The 20,826-nt window shown below is 42.8% G+C and overlaps 3 protein-coding genes across 4 annotated transcripts; 1 reads left to right on the plus strand and 2 right to left on the minus strand.

Annotated features, from left to right (window-relative positions):
* Positions 1–6,764: 6,764 nt before the first annotated feature.
* On the minus strand, positions 6,765–10,123 carry LOC140814382 (uncharacterized). Of its 2 annotated transcripts, none has more exons than XM_073173338.1 (6): positions 9,049–10,123; positions 8,754–8,974; positions 8,109–8,328; positions 7,555–7,640; positions 7,364–7,455; positions 6,765–7,268 (listed from the first exon to the last, which is right to left on the minus strand). In XM_073173338.1, exons 1-6 carry the CDS (start codon positions 9,142–9,144, stop codon positions 7,039–7,041), a joined length of 945 nt encoding a protein of 314 aa, XP_073029439.1. In that variant the 5' UTR covers positions 9,145–10,123; the 3' UTR covers positions 6,765–7,038. The 2 variants fall into 2 exon arrangements, with proteins under 2 accessions (XP_073029439.1, XP_073029438.1); XM_073173337.1 differs by having other exon boundaries at positions 6,765–7,274.
* A 1,276-nt stretch (positions 10,124–11,399) lies between these two features.
* Positions 11,400–13,909, plus strand: LOC140814808 (uncharacterized). The gene is made up of 3 exons (XM_073173905.1): positions 11,400–12,515; positions 12,610–13,193; positions 13,280–13,909. Exons 1-3 carry the CDS (start codon positions 11,609–11,611, stop codon positions 13,796–13,798), a joined length of 2,010 nt encoding a protein of 669 aa, XP_073030006.1. The 5' UTR covers positions 11,400–11,608; the 3' UTR covers positions 13,799–13,909.
* Positions 13,910–15,288: 1,379 nt separating this feature from the next.
* Positions 15,289–20,529, minus strand: LOC140815462 (uncharacterized). The gene has a single exon (XM_073174565.1). The coding sequence runs from the start codon at positions 20,527–20,529 to the stop codon at positions 15,289–15,291; it is 5,241 nt and encodes a 1,746-aa protein (XP_073030666.1).
* Between the last annotated feature and the right edge of the window lie 297 nt (positions 20,530–20,826).

The raw sequence follows: 20,826 nt of genomic DNA on the forward strand, positions 1-20,826 counted from the left end.
AAAATCATATTTCAAAACATTTTAAACAAAATTTTCTCCCCCTCAATATCTAAAAATAATCTACTCATTAAAGCTATAATGAGTTCTCCCCCTATATTTTTGAAATATTGAAAAATGTAAAAAAGGAGGGATAACTAACCAATTTTCTCCATGGCTCATTTTCTGCTGCAGCACATATGCTCTGTCTTCAACAAATAAACTGTATTTTCTCGTGCATAATTAGGCTGTAAATTTCATACCGCTGTAAACCTCTACGAGTCTAGTTTGCAACGCAAAAAGCGGTTCGTCATTTGGACACTCGAGCAAGGAGATATACCATTTTTCCCATGGTCGCTACAAGCTGCGCGAAAATTCAGTTTTGCATATATATGCGTAAAAAATCTGAAATTTCGAATTTTAAACATCAAAATCAGTTTCAATGTTCTTTCAAGAACAACCCGCTCTGATACCACTTGTTGGACCGAGTGCTTACCGCTTTACCAAAAGCTATAGCTACTGGTAATGGTGCAACTCAAATATTTTAAACCGCACAGCAGCACAAGCACTATGGTTCGATCGCTCTACCAAGCAAGGACAATTATTGCACCCAACAATCTCCCTCCCAATAATTGCACTCCTTGCAATCAATGGGAATCGAACCCATGACCTTGGCTCTGATATCACTTGTTGGGATCGATTAGAGGGGTAGTCGTTGAGCTACAATAGCTCGGTTCTTGAAATATTGAACACCGATGAATTAAATCAAGTTTGGTTAAAAACCAAGCGGAAGATACTCGAAATAATCCTTCGTAGAAACCGATTAAATATTTTGTAAAGCATTTAAAATATATGCAAGTTGAATGAGTAAAAGTATTTCAGTTGAAGCATTTTATCAAACACTTGGTATACAATATTTTGGTATTTGAAGAAGACATAAAATGCTTCAACAATGCATCTTTAAAACTATAGAAATGATAAGTAAATGTAATAAACAAATAGACACGAATTTGTTTATGGATGTTCGGAGATTTCAACACTCCTACGTCACCCCTTCTTCCCCTTGGGAAGGATCCACTAGAAGACTTTGATTTATACAACTACTTGTACAAACCCATTCCGGAAGGGCAGCACCCAACTAGAACTCCTAGCACTCAAGATTGTAGGCAGCACCTCACAATCAGCATATTGTTTAATGTCTCATATGCAAAGACTACATACACAAGTTTTACGTCTTTGTGCAAGACTCACTCAACTAATTCTTTGAACTTCAACTCTCTTGTATATGTGTGAGTGATTGTGTGTGAGGAATTTATCATTTACAGTGTATATCTCAAGTGTATCCTCACAAAAGGGCTTGTGCTCTCAACTAGCTGATTTCTTCATACTAACTGCCCATACTTTGAATCCTCTTCCAAAGCTCTTGTTTGATCTTCAAGATGTTGTATTTATAGGCTTCAACACTGATATATACGTTAGACACAAGAATATGACCGTTGGAAAGTTTTTGTACTGTTTCCGAGATTGCAACGGTCAAATTCAGCTTGCTGGGCATTTTCTCGACTGGTCAACTCTGATCAACTGGTCAACTCTGGTCAACTCAACTGGTCATTCAGTCGGACTGGTTCAGTTGGTCTGGTTCAGTTCAACTGGTTCAGTTGGACTGGTTCAACTGGTCTTCAGCTGGTTCAGTTTCAGCTGGTGTGCTGAAATCAGCCTAGCTGATTTCAGTTTGTGCAGAACCAGTAGCTTCATCGTCATTTATCAGCATCATAAGCTTCGATTCAAACTTTGACTTATAAGAATGATTTGTAGATCTTTGTCTTAGCTTTCCAACGCATACTGAATCGCTTCGTTTCGATAACTGAGCTGAGAGATATGATCAAAATACGGCAGCTGCTCAAACACAACTGATTGCTGTTTTCGTGTGATCAGTTCGATAATTGAGCGATCAGTTAGACCATGATAACATCCGATTTTGCCCAACTAACGTGAAATACGATTTGTTCCAAACTGAGTTTTCTAATCAGTCTAGTTGGCGGATTGTCATTTCGATAATCCAGTTGAGAGATATCATCAAAATACTTAAGCTCGCCAGAAATTCAGTTTGTGCAAAATTCAGTTTCAGATAGCTTCTTGTGTTTGCAACTTCACACTTGAGTAAATATGTTAGAAACACAATAACAAGTTTTGTTAACATCAAAATCAAGATTGCGAACTTGAAAAGTTCCAACATCTTGGTTGGCTTTTTAGCCCTTATCCATGGTTCTTCACACAATACCTCATGATGTCTAGATCGAGCCATGGTCAATCATATGTCCACTGGAACGACACATGACAGCAAGCGATCCAAACAATCGCATGGTACAGAATTTGTTCTTGGTGTCTCGGCTTCAGTTTCGGGTTGTTTCTGGTGTTGCTTGGATTGTGGCTGGCCTAGGGCCCTTAGCCATGGTTCAAACCATACCTTAGGATGTTGGTAAGAGGCTCTGGTCGGTGGTTCAAGCCCCAATGGTCATTAGCCTCGTAAACAAATCAAGGAAGCGCAACAGCTGCTGCTGTAATTTTTGACAGCAACCTTGTGCTTCGGTTCAGAGGCTCGTTTGAGTTCTTGGGTTGCTTTTAGCCTATGGCCTTGGACTGGACAGTACCTCATCAAGTTAGGAAGGTCATGTTTTTGGCCATTTGTGATTTGGTTAAGTTTAGAGGTCGTACAAAAATTTACGGTGCAATGTGCCAAAGTGACTCTCGAAAGAGCGTTTCATGTTTTTGGCCTCCATTCACCAAATTTGACTTGGAAAATTTTAGGAGATTTATTTCATCATTTTATGTGTATTTTAATCATGACTAAATCATGGATCGATGTTGGTTCGGATTGGTACGGAGTCATGGTTAGAAATTTAGTTGTTGGTCTAGTTGGCCCGTTTTTGGGTTCAATGACTAAGTTATATTCAAGGAAAAATCATTTGCATATTTTTTCATGTAAGAATTAGGTCGCAAGGAGCCTGGGAACCATCCAACTCATTCGGTAAAATAAAACAGGATATTTAATTATATTACTTGCATAAAAATATAAAATGTTCATTTTTGAGATATATGAGATATTGCTTGTGGCCACCTCACATTCATAGGATTGCAGCTTATCATGGGATTATTACTTTATCCGGTGGTCTCTGACCGGTTCATGTTCATGTATGGGTACGGATATCCAGTCCAAGGGTTGTGATGATCCCTACCGCCCAGTATACTGTGGTTTAGTCTGATCAGACGATTCATTTCACGTTATGGGCCACTTGTGTAGAACATATTCTCAACAGAAAATTAATATATGCTATTTCATGACAGGGCTCTATCGAGCAAACATTTCACTTACGATTTTCAGTTCAGTTATGCACATATTTATAATTACTCATGACAAGATATTTTCACGTTATGCTTTACGACATGATATCTTTACACAGCATGAAAGTTTATGATATATTTACTTGTTATCTACGATATATGCATGCTGAGTCTTTAGATTCACTAGACTTGATTGTTGTAGGTACTGATGAGGTCAGGACCGAGGTCGGGGACCAGTGAGCTAGCTTGGGTGACAGTAGTAGGAATCCGAGGACCTCATTTATCAGTTTATTTATCATTTTTATGCAAACTCATTCTTACCATGATGAATTATTTTAAGTTGTTTTGAAACAGATATTTACTTCCGCTGCTATTTTGACATTTAAACTTTTATTCCGCTGTTACATTAAACGTTAAACTTTTATTCAGTTTATTTTATGAATGAGGCAAGTTATTTACCTTTAAAAAGAAAATTTCAAATTTTTCCATAAATCAAATACGAATTTCGGGCCTCTACATGATCAGTTCGACGTAGATAAGATTTAGCTGGATTCAGTCTTCAGCTATTGGTAACTATCAGTTGTATGATTTTAGTCAGTTAAGGTCATTCTCCTTTGATCAGTTATTCCAATAAGTATAAACTCTTACTTTGTCAAACTACCAAAACTTAGTTTCCAACAATGACGCTAACAGTGAGAATGAAGCAACTGATGATGAAGAAGGTAGTTTCAATGTATTCAATGTCTCACATTGTCTTTTTCTCAGTTGGTACTGGAGTACCACATTTAATTTTGGTAAGTTGGTGTTTAAAATTGTGTTGCAATTTGCATATGGTGAATAAAATCAACTAAGCTTCCTTTCCCTCTTTGATCTACGAGATTCTAGAATCACAGGGCTTTCTCCATGACATGGGTAAAGAACTTTCGGATGTTTGTGACTTGCTGAAGTGTGCACCACATTCTTCATGGGGAATCGAAAACTTGATCTGCCCTGGTTTGAGCCTGGTGTTGCCTCGGTGGTTGGCAACATGGCATCTTCATCTTGTGTGAAACTCTCTGAGTATTTCATGCTAGCTACCTCTCTTCTCCAATCCAAGATCGATTTTGGATTTCAACATATTCAGAATGCCAAAGTGCTTATTGAACATTATGAGGCTCAAGTGGTAGACTATTGTTGGAATTTATTAGTTTCAGAGTTTTACAAACTGACTAGTAACCGCTCAAAAAACCTGAGCAGAACTAGTAAGTCGTAACTGAATTGAAGAAGACTTAGCAATTTAATTGACCAAATAGAACTAAAGTAATCAGACTAAAGTTCTCAAAGGATTTATTAAATCTCAAACTGATGAATCAAATATTGATGACCTGATACTAGATTTGAAGAACTGAATATGTTATTCGCAGAACTGGTATAGCTTAATCAAAAATTGAATTGGACAGTTCAAATTAATAAAACATCATTTCTAGTTCAGTTGAACTGATCAGTCGACTAGTTTAACTCCTGATCAGTTGTAATTTGAATCTTAGTAGACAAACTTTCAGTTCGTACCAAAGCAGAACGTTTTGATATATCATACTTCTTTCAGAAAAATTCATCTACATGGACTAAAAGACAATTCAACGGATATTAATTATTAAATGCATTCAATGTGATCATTGGAATCGAAGACTATATATAACTGATGAGTTCAATTGGAGAAGAGGTTAACAATCCACGAACAACTACAACGAGAACAAATCATTCAATTGCGATTCACTTTCGATTTTATTCAGTTTGCAAATCACAAATTATATCCCACACCTCATTGATTTATTCGTATTATTCAGGCTACTTATTTGAACTTTTCAGTTATCAACTTATCAACTGGTAAATGATAATAAAAAATAAGAGTTTCATTTTGGCATTGTTTAAGTTTAACTGAAGTGGGTTATTACAGTTCATCGTAATCCACCAAAGTATTTTAATGAATTATAATCTTTGAGATAGAAGAGGTGACATATGAGCAGTTGAAGTATATGAATATCTATAAAATTCTTCGTGTCCATAATTTTATTCATTGTTTTATCAAGATATCATAGCCAAAATATTCAATATATCCTTCAGTTTGTTTCTGCACTACTACTATTAGTTAACTGATCGATATTGATATACAAGATTTCAGGATCAATTTCTTAAAGAACTGATCCATATCATAAAAGATCTCAAAAATCAAATTGTTTATTCAACCACATTCTAAATACATTAGTTATAGCAATCGATCCTAACAAACTTAAATATGTCCAAAAACTCATCTGATAATCATGTATTCATTCAATAAAATTCATATGTTTTCCAGAGAGGAATTCGATGATTGAAAAATTAGAATGCAGACTCATCTAGCTGCACAAGACGACGATACGTGATACGTCATAACTGATGGAATAATGAAGGAAAATACCGTAGTTGCTCTAATTGATGGAGCACCTGATCGCATCGAGAATTCACGCGACGATTGAAGATAAAAAGAAGGCAAATTTAGATAATGTTGCTAAGAAAATTCTTTACAAGACTGTGTATGATTATTTCTTTCTTATTTTATTCATCAAAAATTAATTGTATGATAAATTATATTATTTTGTTGCATGTCGTGTTAACACTTCCACAACACCCATATTTGATTCACACAATCTTCATCTATTTAATACTTTTATATCAAACAACTATGTCAATGTCGACACTATCTCAAACATTCAAGCTATGTGTATGGCCTGGACACTATAAACAGCACACTGTGTGGTCCCATGATACGTCGTAGAAAACTTGAAATTTTTTTAGGGTATATTTGTTTTGTAGGATAAAGACGTGTAACATAGGTTTTTTTTATTAACCATGACTTACATTTGGTTCATTAGTCTTATTCAAGCACAAATCCTTGGGCCCCGATAGTATATGAATGGATTCAACTTTTTTCACGTGCAGTTCCTGCGTTAATCCATAGTTTATCTAATACATAACGAAATATAGTAGTTACGGATTATATCGTCGTAAAAAAATTTTGAATAACTTGAAATCCGTTCGAATTTAATCCATGCAAACAGTTCATTCAGATATGTATTCACTGATTTAAAATCCATAATTTTAAATATTGTAATCGAAATAAATCAAATAATCATTTTAATTACTATATTGAGGTAAACAGAATGGAAGTACATAATTTACAAGCTGTGAAGGGTTAAGGAGAGTTGCAGGGAATGGATGGCAGATGGGTGATCGTTAAACATATAAATAAATATTTAATGACCGGGGTAAAGTTGTCATTTTATTGATTTTTTTTTTTAACGTTTTTTAATTTATATTATTGATCAACCGAACATTTGAATAACTGTATTATATTAGTACAAAATAGAATATTTATAATTCCCTCTTATCAATCACCACATTTTCCCATCAACAAAGTGCACTATAGCTAAAAAGTAAAAATTTACAAACAAAAAACTACACAAACATTACACTCCTGTACAGTACAGCCACCAACCACAATACACACACCAGGTAAGAAACACTCCTTTCTCATTAATAATCCGCTACAACTCCTCTTACTTCATCTAATTTCGATCTTGTTCTTGTAAACTCGAAAAACGAAAGGTTGTTCGTTAGCTTGTCACTCTTTGTACCAGTGCTAAAGTCGAAATAGACATTCGGATAACCGAAGAAAACCACCCTGGTTGTTAGCTAGTGTTCTCAGCCATTTCGAATTCCCATGAAATAGTTGAAGTCGTGATGTTGGACCTGTAGTTGCTTTAGCCAAGAATCTGCGCTGCTCAGAAGGGACACGAGTCTTTCTTGGTCCCTACCACTCTCGCCCGAAATCCAAATGTCGCCTTGCATCTTGTAAGTAGCTAAGCCAAATGGAGGCAAGGCTATGGTCTCTCCTTTTTCATTTCTTTCGTTCCCAGAATCATCTTCAGAATCTGTATCCGTGTATCATAAATGTTAATGACTAGTGACTAATATGCAAAGACACAAATGAGGATGAATTCAGTAGATGTTAGAACTAAGTACCCACCTCGAAAGGAAGAAGAAATCGTGTAATATGTGAGAAAGCACGTTTGGAAGTCTTTAATTGTTCTTCCCGTAGGAATGTGATAAATCGGGTACCTGGATTTTCATCTTTTGGTTAGTAAGAACAATCTCTAAATCCATTTCACAAAATCAAATTAAAGTAACATTTAGGGAGAGGGCTGGACAGAGACTAACCATGCAACAGCCATCCAACTAGCAGGTGAAAGATCGACACTTCTTAACGACATTAATCCCGGATATCTTTGAGTAAAGTTACGAATCTGAATGGAAAATAATCAGAATTTTCAACATATAGCTAAGATTGATCAGTCAAATCTGTAATTAATACAAAGAAATTATGTTTAATATTGGAGCCAACTTACGGCAAAGAAGAGAAATATTAGTAAAACAAAAGCGAGAATATACGTCGGTCGGTCCGATAAAATTCAGAAATAATTTTTTCTAATAAAGCACAGAAGGGGTATGTAGAATAAAGTCACCTAAAACCTAAAAAAGACACATATTCCATGTCGATTCATTTTCAAAAGTCATATATTCCACATCTTTTAATTTAATGCCGATAAAACAGAGATAAATTGATTCTATGATATCCTGTAACAACTTGAATCGTCGATATTTGCTATCATTTTCTAAGAAGTAATCCTACGAATCGGTAGAAACTGGAAGAATCGTCTGGAAATATACATCCAAATTTAATCGGTGCAAAATTAAACAAGAACTTATATTACCTTGTCGATCAGCGGAGCTCTTCCATAAGGAGATGATGTCTCAAAGTACTGAAAGTAAAGATTGCCCAATCTGTCATTCTTATGACGGGAGTTATCTGGTTCAAACAATCCTTCCTCCGAAGAACATCCGTCCCATCTCGACAACTTTTCACTCTCGCTCTCATCACTGAACGAATCGCTAAACGAATTCCTCGTCTCATTTAAGGATTCGGTCTCTTCCCTAAAATCCAGCCATAGATCATTAATTATACGACCACAACAAGTTTATAGATCATTTCACAAGTCTAAACTTGTACCCTTCCAAAGACCTCAATTCTATATTCTGATTATACGAGCAGATGAACAAAGAAAAGTAACAAAAAGCTTAACAAAACGACGCCTACTCTAGTTAAAAATGAACACTTTTGGGGACAAGAAACCTAGAACTTTGTATCATTATCATAATCATAGATAACAAATCCAAGATTGCACAACCATCAAACTAAAAAAGACACAAGACAATACCAAATGCTCAAATAAAGAGCTTAGAATCATGAAAACATCAGACTCTACATGTGGGGTTTCAGCAAAAATAGGATGATCAACTCATATCTCAAGACAATACAATAATAACCAAATTGCTGTGGAATCTGGAAACAACAGTACCTGAAACAGTTTACAGATGAATTGCTAGTGAAAATTTGGATGGCAGAGAGATAAGGCACAAAATACAGGACTGAGTTTTGGCCAGTATCAGAAACGATTGAAACTCCAAGCCCACATGCACTCCATTCATCAAAACTATCCCAAAGATCACCCAATGTGAAGTAGTCAATGTTGCCCTTTTCACATGGATGCCATAGTTTATTAAGTTTTCTCATCTCATTCTGCATGAGAAAACAACATTCCATCACGATACCCACAATAAAAAAAATTACAAAACAAAGCCAAAAGAACAAACCTCGGACAAGAATTGAGATGGAACCACTGGTGTCGTGCAATTCAAGAAGCGTTTAAGATTGGTTTGTTTTGAAACCTCCTTGTCAAAAACCAACATGATTTTCTGCAAACGAAGGAAAAGATACAAAGAGGGAGAGAGAGAGAGACTTTGCTCTGGCTCTCTCTTCGAAACAGAGAAATAAATGAGGGGAGACAAAGAGAAAGGGAAAAAAGGGAGGAATTTGTTGGGAAAGGAAGAGAGAAATCGAAGGGATTTTCTTCGTTTTTTTTTTTGGAGCGGAGAGAAAATGGCAAAAACCTGTCTACGAAACAAGGACTGCTATGCTTTGACGTTTGGAGAAACTATTGAAAAACGTCACAAAACTATTATATCACTTTCCCTTCTCTAAAAAAAGTAAAACACCGAAAATTCCAAATTCTATCCGATTTCGGATCGCCGGAAAAGCCGGATTCAGGCTAGATTTTCGCTCCAAGGTCGAATCCCATAGAGAATATCTATGTCCAACGAAATCCTGGAATTTTTTCTTCCAGAAAATTGCGACCCACTAATTCCATAACAATCTAAAACAGACCCATAGCTATTCAAGATAAAACCTTGCGAAGGAAAAACACACCCTTCTTCCTTTTCCCACGATTTCCAGTTGTTCGCACGAAAGGTGGAGGGATAAACACTTAGAGGAAGCAAGTGTAACTAAAAGCTTAGGGGAGACGTCAGTATCACGCCAAGAAACACAAAGCAGGCGTTTTGTTAGCCAAGAAAATGACAATCAACGGCTCTCTTTATATCCGATTGTAAACAGAAATCAATGGTTTTTGATGAAAGGGAATCCACTTTTCCCAAAAAGAAAACAACTTTCTTCGCAGAACTGATTTTACTTTGACACCGGAATTCGGTCACACCCTGAAACTGAGGCGAATATATATGTGATGCCAGTGTGAGAGAAAAATTCAAGAAACCATTACGCCGGAGCACGAGGAGAAGATGTGGGAATGTCGCATTTAATGGAACATCAAACATGTGTTCATCCGTTTTTGTAATCTTTCTCCACCGAAAGATTTTGCCATTTAACTCTGAATTTATTTGATACTCACGGGAAATTTAGGGTCCGCTCCCAGCAAGTGTCACTAATCCAGACGCGGGTTTGGAAATTACCCTGAGCCTGAAATAACAAAGAAGATCGTTAAGAGGGGGCCAGGAGGGTGTCCTGGCGTAGCCCCTCCGACGCTCAAGTCAGTGACTGAGGATATATGGGGGGAGCAGCTAAGGGTGCTGCTGAAAATAATATAGTGAATGAATAAACTGAACACCCAAACCTGGTATTTATAGGAGAATACCTGGGCCCTTAGTGGGCCTGTCTTCCATTTGGGCTAGGGCCCTTGGTGGGCTTGTCTTTCCTTTGGGACTTGGGATGGGCCAGGGGTAGTGGGCTCATCCCTAGGGTATCACCAGTCTCCCCCTCCCGAGTCGAACTGAATCGTAGGTTCAAAGTTCGATTAATTGTGTTGTCCTTGGTTTATCGGCGATGAGGACGAACCGTGCCAGAAAAAGTAATTTTGTTTGTCGTTAACGAACGATGTTCACCGCTATTACGGGGAACGATTAATTTGTCATAAAATTTTTTTCAGAAATCACACAACCACTCGCGAGGGAAATCACCCAAATCGAATCGTAATCTTCTCCTGTAAGGGAGGAAATCAAATCAGAATCCTGCCTTGAAAATAAAGATTTGGGCTCCCCCTATAAATAGAGATCACCCCCATTTTTTCATTCTCACTTCTCCCACAAAACTTCCTCAGCCCTCGCCCCCACACCAACTCGCGCTCCCGCCTGCCCTCACCTCCTTGCCCCATCGAACGCCCAGCCCTCACTCTCGCCCACCTGGTCTCGCCCCATCCCAGCCGCGCGTCTCGCCCCGGTGCCCGTATTTTCGCCTGCCTGCCGGCGGGTGTTCTCGCCCAAGCCCACGCTCTCGCTCGCTTCTACCCCGCTCTCACCCACAACCCACCACGCTCAGCTATCGCCCAGCCAAGCCTAGCTCTCGCCCTCGCCGACGCTCTCGCCTGCCTCTGCCCCGCTCTCGCCCTCGCCGACGCTCTCGCCTGCCTCTGCCCCGCTCTCGCCCACACCCCATCACGCCCAGCTCTCGCCCAGCCAAGCCTAGCTCTCGCCCACGCCGAGCGTCAGCTCCTCGCCTCGCCACTCGCCCGCACGCCCACGCCCAATCACCCAGCGAGCGTCTCGCCCTCCTGACCCAGCGCTCTCGCCCCACAGCGTCCGCGTCTCGCCCAACAGCGCCCGAGCGCTCTCACCCCACATCGCCTAGCTCTCGCCCGCTTGCTTGCTGGCCCGAGCTCTCGCCCATCTCGCCGCGTCTCGCCCCGCCACGTTCTCGCCCAGCTTGCCCTTGAGTACTCTTGACCACAACGCCCGAGCACCCTCGCCCATAGCGCCTGCCACTCTAGCCCACTGTGCCCGAGTCCTCTCTGGCTAATCTCTCGCGTATTTTCCCACGCCACCTCGGGGTTAGTCTTCTTTTACACTTATTTAATTGTCCTTAAAAATGTCTTCCTATGCTGTCGAGTTTAGTTCTTCGAGTAACTCCAAGTCTGATTCCGTGAGTAATTCTGAGTCTACTTCCACGAGTAATTCTGAGTCTACTTCCGCGAGTGATTCCAAAAGGTCTAGCGGGTCTAGGAATTCCTTAGAAGATCCTGAATTTATCCCTGAGGTAGAAGTCGTCACTCATAGCCGCCCTGGTAAGGAGATTCGTCACGTAACTCAACAAATGAATATCTCTAATGCTGATGACCTCTGGTATGGCCACTTAACGTCCCACATTCCCCCCACTAGCGAGTCCAAACTGAGGACTTTGTGGCATATTCCCTCCTCTCACCAGATCATAATTCCTACCCCTGACGACCGTCCCTATTTAGCTCCCAAGGGTTGTTACACATTCTTCCAGCACCATCTCGATGCAGGTCTGCGCTTTCCACTAGATGACTTCCTTCAAAAGCTGAGCAGTTATTATAAGATGCATTTAGGTTTACTCACTCCCAATGCTCTCCGCTCCATATGCTGCCTCATCGTGTTATTCCGGGCATTAGATCTTCCTTTAAGTTGCACTACCTTCTCCTACTTCCTTGTCTTAGCCAAGTCAAAAGAGGGACCCTTCTATGTGATTTCCCGGTCTAACCGCAAGCTTTTCGACGGGGCTCCTAGTCATGTGAAGGACTGGAAAAAATACTTTTTCTTTATCCAGCCACCGGAAGAACTGACTTGTTCCACTGATTGGTACCCTAACTTCACTAAGCCTGAGCTTTCAAAGGATTATAAGAAAGATAAGGATTATCTACACATAATGAGTGTATTAGGAGACCGATGCTTTAGCATCCCCCAACTTCTATCTGAAGATCTCCTGTGCCATGTCGGGTTAAGTCCCGCGAAAATTAAGCTGAAGGAGGATGCTGGTAGATATTCTCGCCCTTTCATACTTCTTGTTTTTCTTTCGTTTATTATGTTACTTGATAACATTCTCATTTGGTTCCTTGTCTCTGCTTGCAGGTACTAGAGTCATGAACGCCCTATTTCTCCGTGAGCTCTCCAAGACAAAGGCCGGGGGTTCCTCATCAGCACCCCAGAAGTCCATTACCCCGACAGTCACGGCGGGCACAAAAAGAGATTGTTCTGTCGCTGAGAAAAAGAAAACAGGTTCCTGCTCTACTACTGCGCAGAAGTCCGCTGGCTCCCCTACTGCTGCTGTGAAGAAGAAGAAGACGGGCTCCTCCTCCTCTGCCCCAAAGCGAGCCTCCTCTCCACCTCCTCGCGCCAAGTCCCCTCCTCCGTCCGGTAAACAAAAGGTGTCTGTTGATCCTAGCCCGTCAGTCCCCCATCATGGTAAACGCAAGATTTCAGAGATCTCAGTAGTGTCGGTCTCTTCTCCAGAAGGATCTGAGTCCGATGAGGAGCCCCCTCCTGCATCAGGGGTACATCCTCTATACACATCAGCTACAGCCATTGTGGGGCGAGGTCCTACTCAGCTGGCTCAAAAGATAATGTATCAGCTTCCTTCCGAAGCGGATGCAGCATTCATTAATTCACTGGGGTGGTCCGACCTCACTCGCCGGACATGCAGCAGCATCACTGAGGTATATTTCTCTTTCTATTCTTTAGATTAATGTCTAATACATGTATGATTTACTTGTCATCTTTTCACTCTTGTCTATTTATCCAGGGCATGATGTACATAGGGGAGTTGGTGGAGCGTGCCAACGCCACTCGATCTACTGCCTGCCAAGACTTGCGCGAGGGCATGGCTCTTCGTGAACAGCTCCAAGCTACTATCGATGAGATGAAAGCGACACACGCTAAGGAGCTTTCGGAGTCCCAAGCTCGGGGTGACGAGTTTCTGAAGGAAAAACAAGAACTTCTGAAAGAGAAACACGAGCTCCAGCGACTGACAGAAGACCAAGCTAAAGACATCCAGAAGTTAAAGACAGATTTAAAGGATTCACAAGCTGAGCTCGAAGATGCCAAGGTGCGACACGCTGCAGAAGTCTCCTCCTTCAAAGAGGAATTTCTCAAATCCGAAGAATTTGTCGAGATCTGTGGCCCGAAAGCTTTTCACTACCTGGGGGTGGGCTTCGAGGGTGCAGTCGGCCTTTTCCATGCTCAGGGCTATCCTCCGCCAGGCGCCCCTACTGACTTTATCGACTTCGAGAGCTTCATATCGAGTCTCCCCCCCGATTCCTAGATTGAGCTCCTCTATTTATGTTATTTTCTGCATTGTTTTATTTTCCATAGGATTATGCGACTTTTGGGACGTTTACATTTGGCTATTTCCTTTTGCGCACTTTTGACATGTACGAACTCGTCTTATTTATGCAACCTGGGGTACTTTGCATTTGAATTTACTGTTTCTCATGAGTTTGTCTCTGATACTATTACCTTGTTAGGGCAAATAAAATCATCACCCTCTAACTCCTCTACTATGTCATACCTTAGCAGGAAAATAAAAATCAACCACTTTCCCCTTCTAACCCCTCTGCTAGGCGACACCTTAGCAGGAAAATAAAATTTAACACCATCACCCTCTAACTCCTCTGCCAAGTCATGCCTTAACAGGAAAATAAAAATCATCCATCTCACCTCTCTAACTCCTCTGCTAGGTGACACCTTAGCAGGAAAATAAAAATCAACACCATCACCCTCTAACTCCTCTGCTAAGTCATGCCTTAACAGGAAAATAAAAATCATCCATCTCACCCCTCTAACTCCTCTGCTAGGTGACACCTTAGCAGGAAAATAAAAATCAACACCATCACCCTCTAACTCCTCCGCTAAGTCATGCCTTAACAGGAAAATAAAAATCATCCATCTCACCCCTCTAACTCCTCTGCTAGGTGACACCTTAGCAGGAAAATAAAAATCAACACCATCACCCTCTAACTCCTCTGCTAAGTCATACCTTAGCAGGAAAATAAAAATCAACGCCACTCCTCTACTAGGCGGTGCCTTAGTAGGAAAATAAAATTTCTTCTCGCCCCTCGCTCTGCTCCTCTACTAGGCGATGCCTCAGTAGGAAAATAAAAATCAACACACTCTACCCTCTAACTCCTCTACTAGGCGATGCCTTAGTAGGAAAATAAAAATCAACACACTCTACCCTCTAACTCCTCTACTAGGCGATGCCTTAGTAGGAAAATAAAAATTCAACGCCCCAGCCCTCTAACTCCTCTGCTAGGTGACACCTTAGCAGGAAAATAAAAATCAACACACTCTACCCTCTAACTCCTCTACTAGGCGATGCCTTAGTAGGAAAATAAAAATTCAACGCCCCAGCCCTCTAACTCCTCTGCTAGGTGACACCTTAGCAGGAAAATAAAAATCAACACCCTCTACCCTCTAACTCCTCTACTAGGCGATGCCTTAGTAGGAAAATAAAAATCAACACACTCTACCCTCTAACTCCTCTACTAGGCGATGCCTTAGTAGGAAAATAAAAATTCAACGCCCCAGCCCTCTAACTCCTCTGCTAGGTGACACCTTAGCAGGAAAATAAAAATCAACACCCTCTACCCTCTAACTCCTCTACTAGGCGATGCCTTAGTAGGAAAATACAAATTATTTTATCACTCTCACAATATAACAACATTCATGAATTCGAAAAGAAGAACTTAGTTTTATTGAATTCCAATGGATTACATAGGAAAATTCAGGAAATAAAATACATCAATGACAGAATCAAGAATAATATTTTCTGAGGTGATAAGCATTCCAAGGCCTTTTCAAAGCTTTGCCTTGCGTATTCTCCAAGTAATAGGCTCCAGAGCTCAGTCTCTCGACCACCTTGAAGGGACCCTCCCACTTTGGGTCCAGTTTTCCCCTCTGCTCTTCTTGCACCTTCCTTAGGACCAAATCACCCACTTGAAAGTTTCTCTGTACGACTCTCCGATTATAAGACTGTGCAATGCGGTTCTTATAGGCTTCCAGTTGAATGCTGGCAGACTCTCTCTTTCCCTCCAACAGATCAAGGTCAGTAGCACGTCTCGCACCATTATCCTCGTCATAAAGCATCACCCTTGCCGATTCCAACCCGACCTCAGCCGGGAGCACTGCTTCAGTACCATAAACCAAACCGAAAGGAGTTTCTTTGGTTCCTTCTCTCGGAGTGGTTCGGTATGCCCATAAGACACTTGGTAGCTCATCCACCCAATTGCCTTTAGCTTTGCCTAGTCGAACTTTCAGACCCTGCACCAGCGTCCGATTAGTCACCTCTACCTGGCCATTACTCTGCGGGTAAGCTACAGAGGTAAAGACCTGTTGGATCTTCATCTCCTTACACCAAGCTTGGATCTTGGCCCCTTGGAACTGTCTCCCATTATCGGATATCAGTCTCCTGGGTACCCCGTATCTGCATACTATATTCTTCCACAAGAACTTCATGACGTCATTCTCAGTGATTCTGGCCAACGGTTCTGCCTCCACCCATTTGGAGAAATAGTCAACCGCTACCAAAAGAAATTTCTTCTGAGCAGGAGCTGTAGGAAAAGGTCCCACAATATCCATTCCCCACTGGTCAAAAGGACATGCGGCCGTGACAGTCTTCATCATGGCCGCTGGCCGGTGATGCAATCGGGCATGACGTTGACAACTATCACAAGACATCACTAATTCTTGAGCATCATACAGTATCGAGGGCCAAGAATAACCGGCGAGCATCACTTTCCTCGCCAATGCATAAGCCCCTAGATGATTTCCACAACATCCCTCGTGAACCTCTCGGAGCACATAATCAGCCTCGGTATAACTCAAACATCGAAGAAGCGGTCCTGCAAAAGATGTTTTAAACAACACATCTCCGACCATCACATAACGTGAACATTTCATCTTCAACTTACGAGCTTCGCGAGGGTCATCGGGAAGCTTTCCTTCTTTCAAATAATCAGTTATTGCGGTTCTCCAATCCTCCTCCTCCTGTTCAACTGCGGGTGAACTCGTTTGAGGTGTGAGTTCAATTTGAAATACCACATCTCTAGTCTTCCAACTCCCCATTGTCCCAGCCATTTTGGCTAGAGTGTCTGCCTTCTCATTTTCTTTCCTGGGAATCTGTTCAAATGTAATCTCCGTGAATTTCTCTCTGACTCTGTCCACTTCTTGAGCATACTCAATAAGTTTCTCATCTTTCACATCATACATTCCCTTCATCTGTTGCGCTACCAACTGTGAGTCAGAAAAAATAAGTACCCGGGTAGCTCCTACATTTCTGGCTGCTCGCAGTCCCGCCAACACAGCCTCATATTCTGCCTCATTGTTGGATGCTCGAAAGTCCAACCTAACTGCCAACTTCACTTCCTCCCCAGCTGGTGAAATCAGTACCACTCCTACCCCGCTCCCCTCTTTAGAAGATGAACCATCAACATATACTTTCCAAGGGTCCTCATTTTCAAGATGCACAGTCTCAGCTAGAAAATCAGCTAAGGCTTGTGCTTTGATAGATGTTCTTGGCTCATACTGGATGTCATACTCCCCTAGCTCAGTGGTCCACTTGATCAAGCGGCCAGACATATCCGAATGAGTTAGAATTCTGCCCAATGGGCTGTTCGTGAGCACCACAATCGGATGAGATAAGAAGTAAGGCCTCAAGCGTCTGGCTGTCATTACCAAAGCCAAAGCCAATTTTTCCAACCCGGAGTATCGGATCTCGGCTCCTTTGAGAGCATGCGAAACATAATACACCGGCTGCTGAACCGATCCATCCAGCTTAACAAGGACTGAACTCACAGCCCCTTCAGTGGCAGATAAATATACCCATAAAGGCTCACCCGTTGCCGGTTTGGCCAGGACGGGAAGCTCGGCCAGGTACTCCTTCAATTCTGTGAAAGCCTTCTCACAATCCTGCCCCCATTCAAATTTTTTTGCTTTTCGCAAGGTCCGGAAGAAAGGTAAGCTCCTGTGGGCGGACCTTGAGATAAAACGTGCCAGCGCAGCAATCCTCCCTGTCAACTGCTGAACATCTTTGGGCCCCCGAGGGGAGACCATACTCTGGATGGCTTGAACTTTCTCGGGGTTAGCCTCAATCCCCCTCTCTGTCACCATATAGCCCAGAAACTTCCCACTCTTCACCCCAAATATACACTTTTGAGGGTTCAGCTTCAGCCCATATGACCTGAGGGTGGAAAATGTCTCCACTAGGTCAGGTATGAGCAGGGTCGAATCCTTAGACTTTACCATGATGTCATCCACATACACTTCCACATTCCTCCCCACCTGCTTAGAAAAGACTTTATCCATCAACCGCTGATACGTGGCTCCAGCATTTTTGAGTCCGAAGGGCATGACCACGTAACAGAAAGTTCCTTCAGAGGTAATGAAACTTACTTTATCTTGATCCTCCACGGACAAGGGGATTTGATGGTACCCCTGATAAGCATCCAACATGCACAAATACTGATGTCCGGCTGTGGAGTCCACCAACTGATCTATCCGCGGCAAGGGATAACAATCTTTAGGACATGCCTTGTTGAGATCTCTGAAGTCCACACACATCCTCCATTTTCCTGAACTTTTCGGAACAAGAACGACATTCGAGAGCCAAGTAGGAAATTGTACCTCTCGAATGTGCCCGGCACTGAGCAACTCTCCCACCTCCTTTTTTATAACTATATCTTTCTCGGGCCCGAAGTGTCTTTTCTTCTGTTTCACGGGACGAGAATTCGGTAAGATGTTTAACCGATGTTCTGCTACCTCTGGACTCGTCCCTGTGAGTTCTTGGGCAGACCAAGCGAACCTGTTGAGATTAGCTTGTAAACAAGTAATAAGTTTTTCCCTTACCTCTGGGTCAAGGTCAGGGGCTATTCTTAGAGTTTTCTTGTCAGGCCCCAATGTCACGATCTCCGGCTTCTCATCCACCACCTCATGAACCTCCCTCCTTACCACGGGCAACCCACTTCGCCCCCTTCTAATCATATTGACCTCCACACGTGCCCTCTTCCCCTCTTCTTTCACTATCCCCTCATAACATCGACGAGCGACTTTCTGGTCCCCACATAAGACTCCAACCTCCCTCCCTACAGGAAACTTCAACTTCTGATGATAGGTGGACGCTACAGCTCTGAAATCCTTGAGGGCTGGTCGCCCAAGAATTCCATTGTAAGCGGATGGGGTGTCCACCACAGTAAAGGTTGTCATCTTCGTTACCCGCCGAGGCTCATGTCCCAAAGATAAAGGAAGGACAATTTGACCGAGCGGCGGGATGGCATGTCCTGCAAATCCATATAGAGGAGTGGAGATCGGCTCGAACTCAAATCCATCCACATTCATCTGATCCAGGGTGCTCTTGAACAGGATATTAACAGAGCTTCCATTATCAATAAAAATTCGTGCCACATCGTAATTGGCAACGGTGGCTGTCACCACCAAGGCATCATTATGAGGAGCCACAACGCCTCGGAGGTCATCCGGTCCAAAACTGATGACAGGATCCTGGGGTAAGTTCGCACTCCTCGATATTTCAAAATTCTCCAACCTCCTCCCATGCGCCTTCCGCGCTCGCCCGGAATCCCCATCAGTAGCACCCCCCGAGATCATATGAATCATTCCTCTTGTGGGGTGGTTATCTCCATCTGCTCTCCTCCTCGGTTCGACAGGTTCCCGAGGAGCATCCTGACCCCGCCCTTCTCTTCTCGGCTCTTCGATCCTTTGATGTATCCATGGAGGGCCTCGACCCCGCCTAGAAGATGGGCGAGATCTCAGTTCACTCCTGGACGAGGATCCTTCTTGTCTACCCTGCGGCGGAGGTCGAGCATTGCTCTCAACCCTCTGCGACTTCTCCCCTCTCTCCCCCGACTCCCTCACCTCCATCACCTTATCCCGACTCCTATTCATAGGAACATGTGATGAGAATTGTCCTCTACCTTTGGTTCTGTCCTCATCTCTTTCCCCTGCACCCCTCTTCTTTCCACCTCTCTCGGCTCCCTCCACCCTACTTCCTCCGGGCCGGTTTTCCATCCTCCTGTATCGTTGAGCATCCTCCAAGTTTACATATTTCTCCGCCCGAGCTAACAAGTCATCATAGCTCGACGGAGGCTTCTTGACCAGCGATTTGAAGAATTCTCCCCCCCTCAGCCCTTGGGTAAAGGCGCTTATCATGATGTCCGGGGTAGCCGCTGGTATTTCTAGTGCTGCAGTGTTGAAGCGCCGGACAAAGTCCCGCAATGTTTCAGCCTCTTGTTGTTTCATCACAAATAGACTCAAATAGTTCTTTTGATGCCTCTTGCTGCTGGCAAATCGGTGCAAGAAGGCTGCAGAGAAATCCTCGAACGACCGTATGGAGTTGGGCTGCAGGGTATTAAACCATTGCTGGGCTGACCTCACCAACGTGCCCAGAAACACCCTGCACCTGACTCCGTCCGAATATTGGTGCAACAGAGCCGCATTCTCAAATCTCCCCAAGTGTTCCTCAGGGTCTGTATGTCCGTCATACTCTCCAACGTTTGATTGTCGGAAATTCGGAGGGAGCCCTTCCTCCAAGATGGCTAGTGAAAAAGGGCTTCCTCTCTTGGGTACCGGCGCCCTGCTTCCCACCTGCTCCCTCAATCTCTGTATCTCCTTCCACATCTCCCCCATCTCACTAATTTCTCCACTCTGAGGTGGTTGCATCTCTTCAACCCTGCTCTGGTGGACTTCAACATTTTCCTCACGCTCCTGACGATGGGCCCGTTCCCCAGCACTCATAGACTCTTGGTTCCTCCTCATGGCCTCATCTACTGTACGGGCGATGAATTGGCCCAACTGTTCCAAGGTCAAGTTTCCCACGTTCTCATTAGGACGGGTTTGCTCAACCCTCGTCTCGTGACGGGGCTGCTCAGTTCTTGTCTCTTGACGAGGTTGTTCCTGCCTCGCCTCAACATGAGACGGTTCGGGTCCCCTCTGAGGACGCGATGACGCTGAGTTAACTCTTCTGCTTCCTCTCTTGCCTACCATCTCTACGTCTCAACTCAGATTGTTCCCACAGACGGCGCCAAGTGATACTCACGGGAAATTTAGGGTCCGCTCCCAGCAAGTGTCACTAATCCAGACGCGGGTTTGGAAATTACCCTGAGCCTGAAATAACAAAGAAGATCGTTAAGAGGGGGCCAGGAGGGTGTCCTGGCGTAGCCCCTCCGACGCTCAAGTCAGTGACTGAGGATATATGGGGGGAGCAGCTAAGGGTGCTGCTGAAAATAATATAGTGAATGAATAAACTGAACACCCAAACCTGGTATTTATAGGAGAATACCT

This window comes from Primulina eburnea, chromosome 15, assembly GCF_022965805.1.
Source record: "Primulina eburnea isolate SZY01 chromosome 15, ASM2296580v1, whole genome shotgun sequence".
NCBI classification, from domain to species: Eukaryota; Viridiplantae; Streptophyta; class Magnoliopsida; order Lamiales; family Gesneriaceae; genus Primulina; species Primulina eburnea.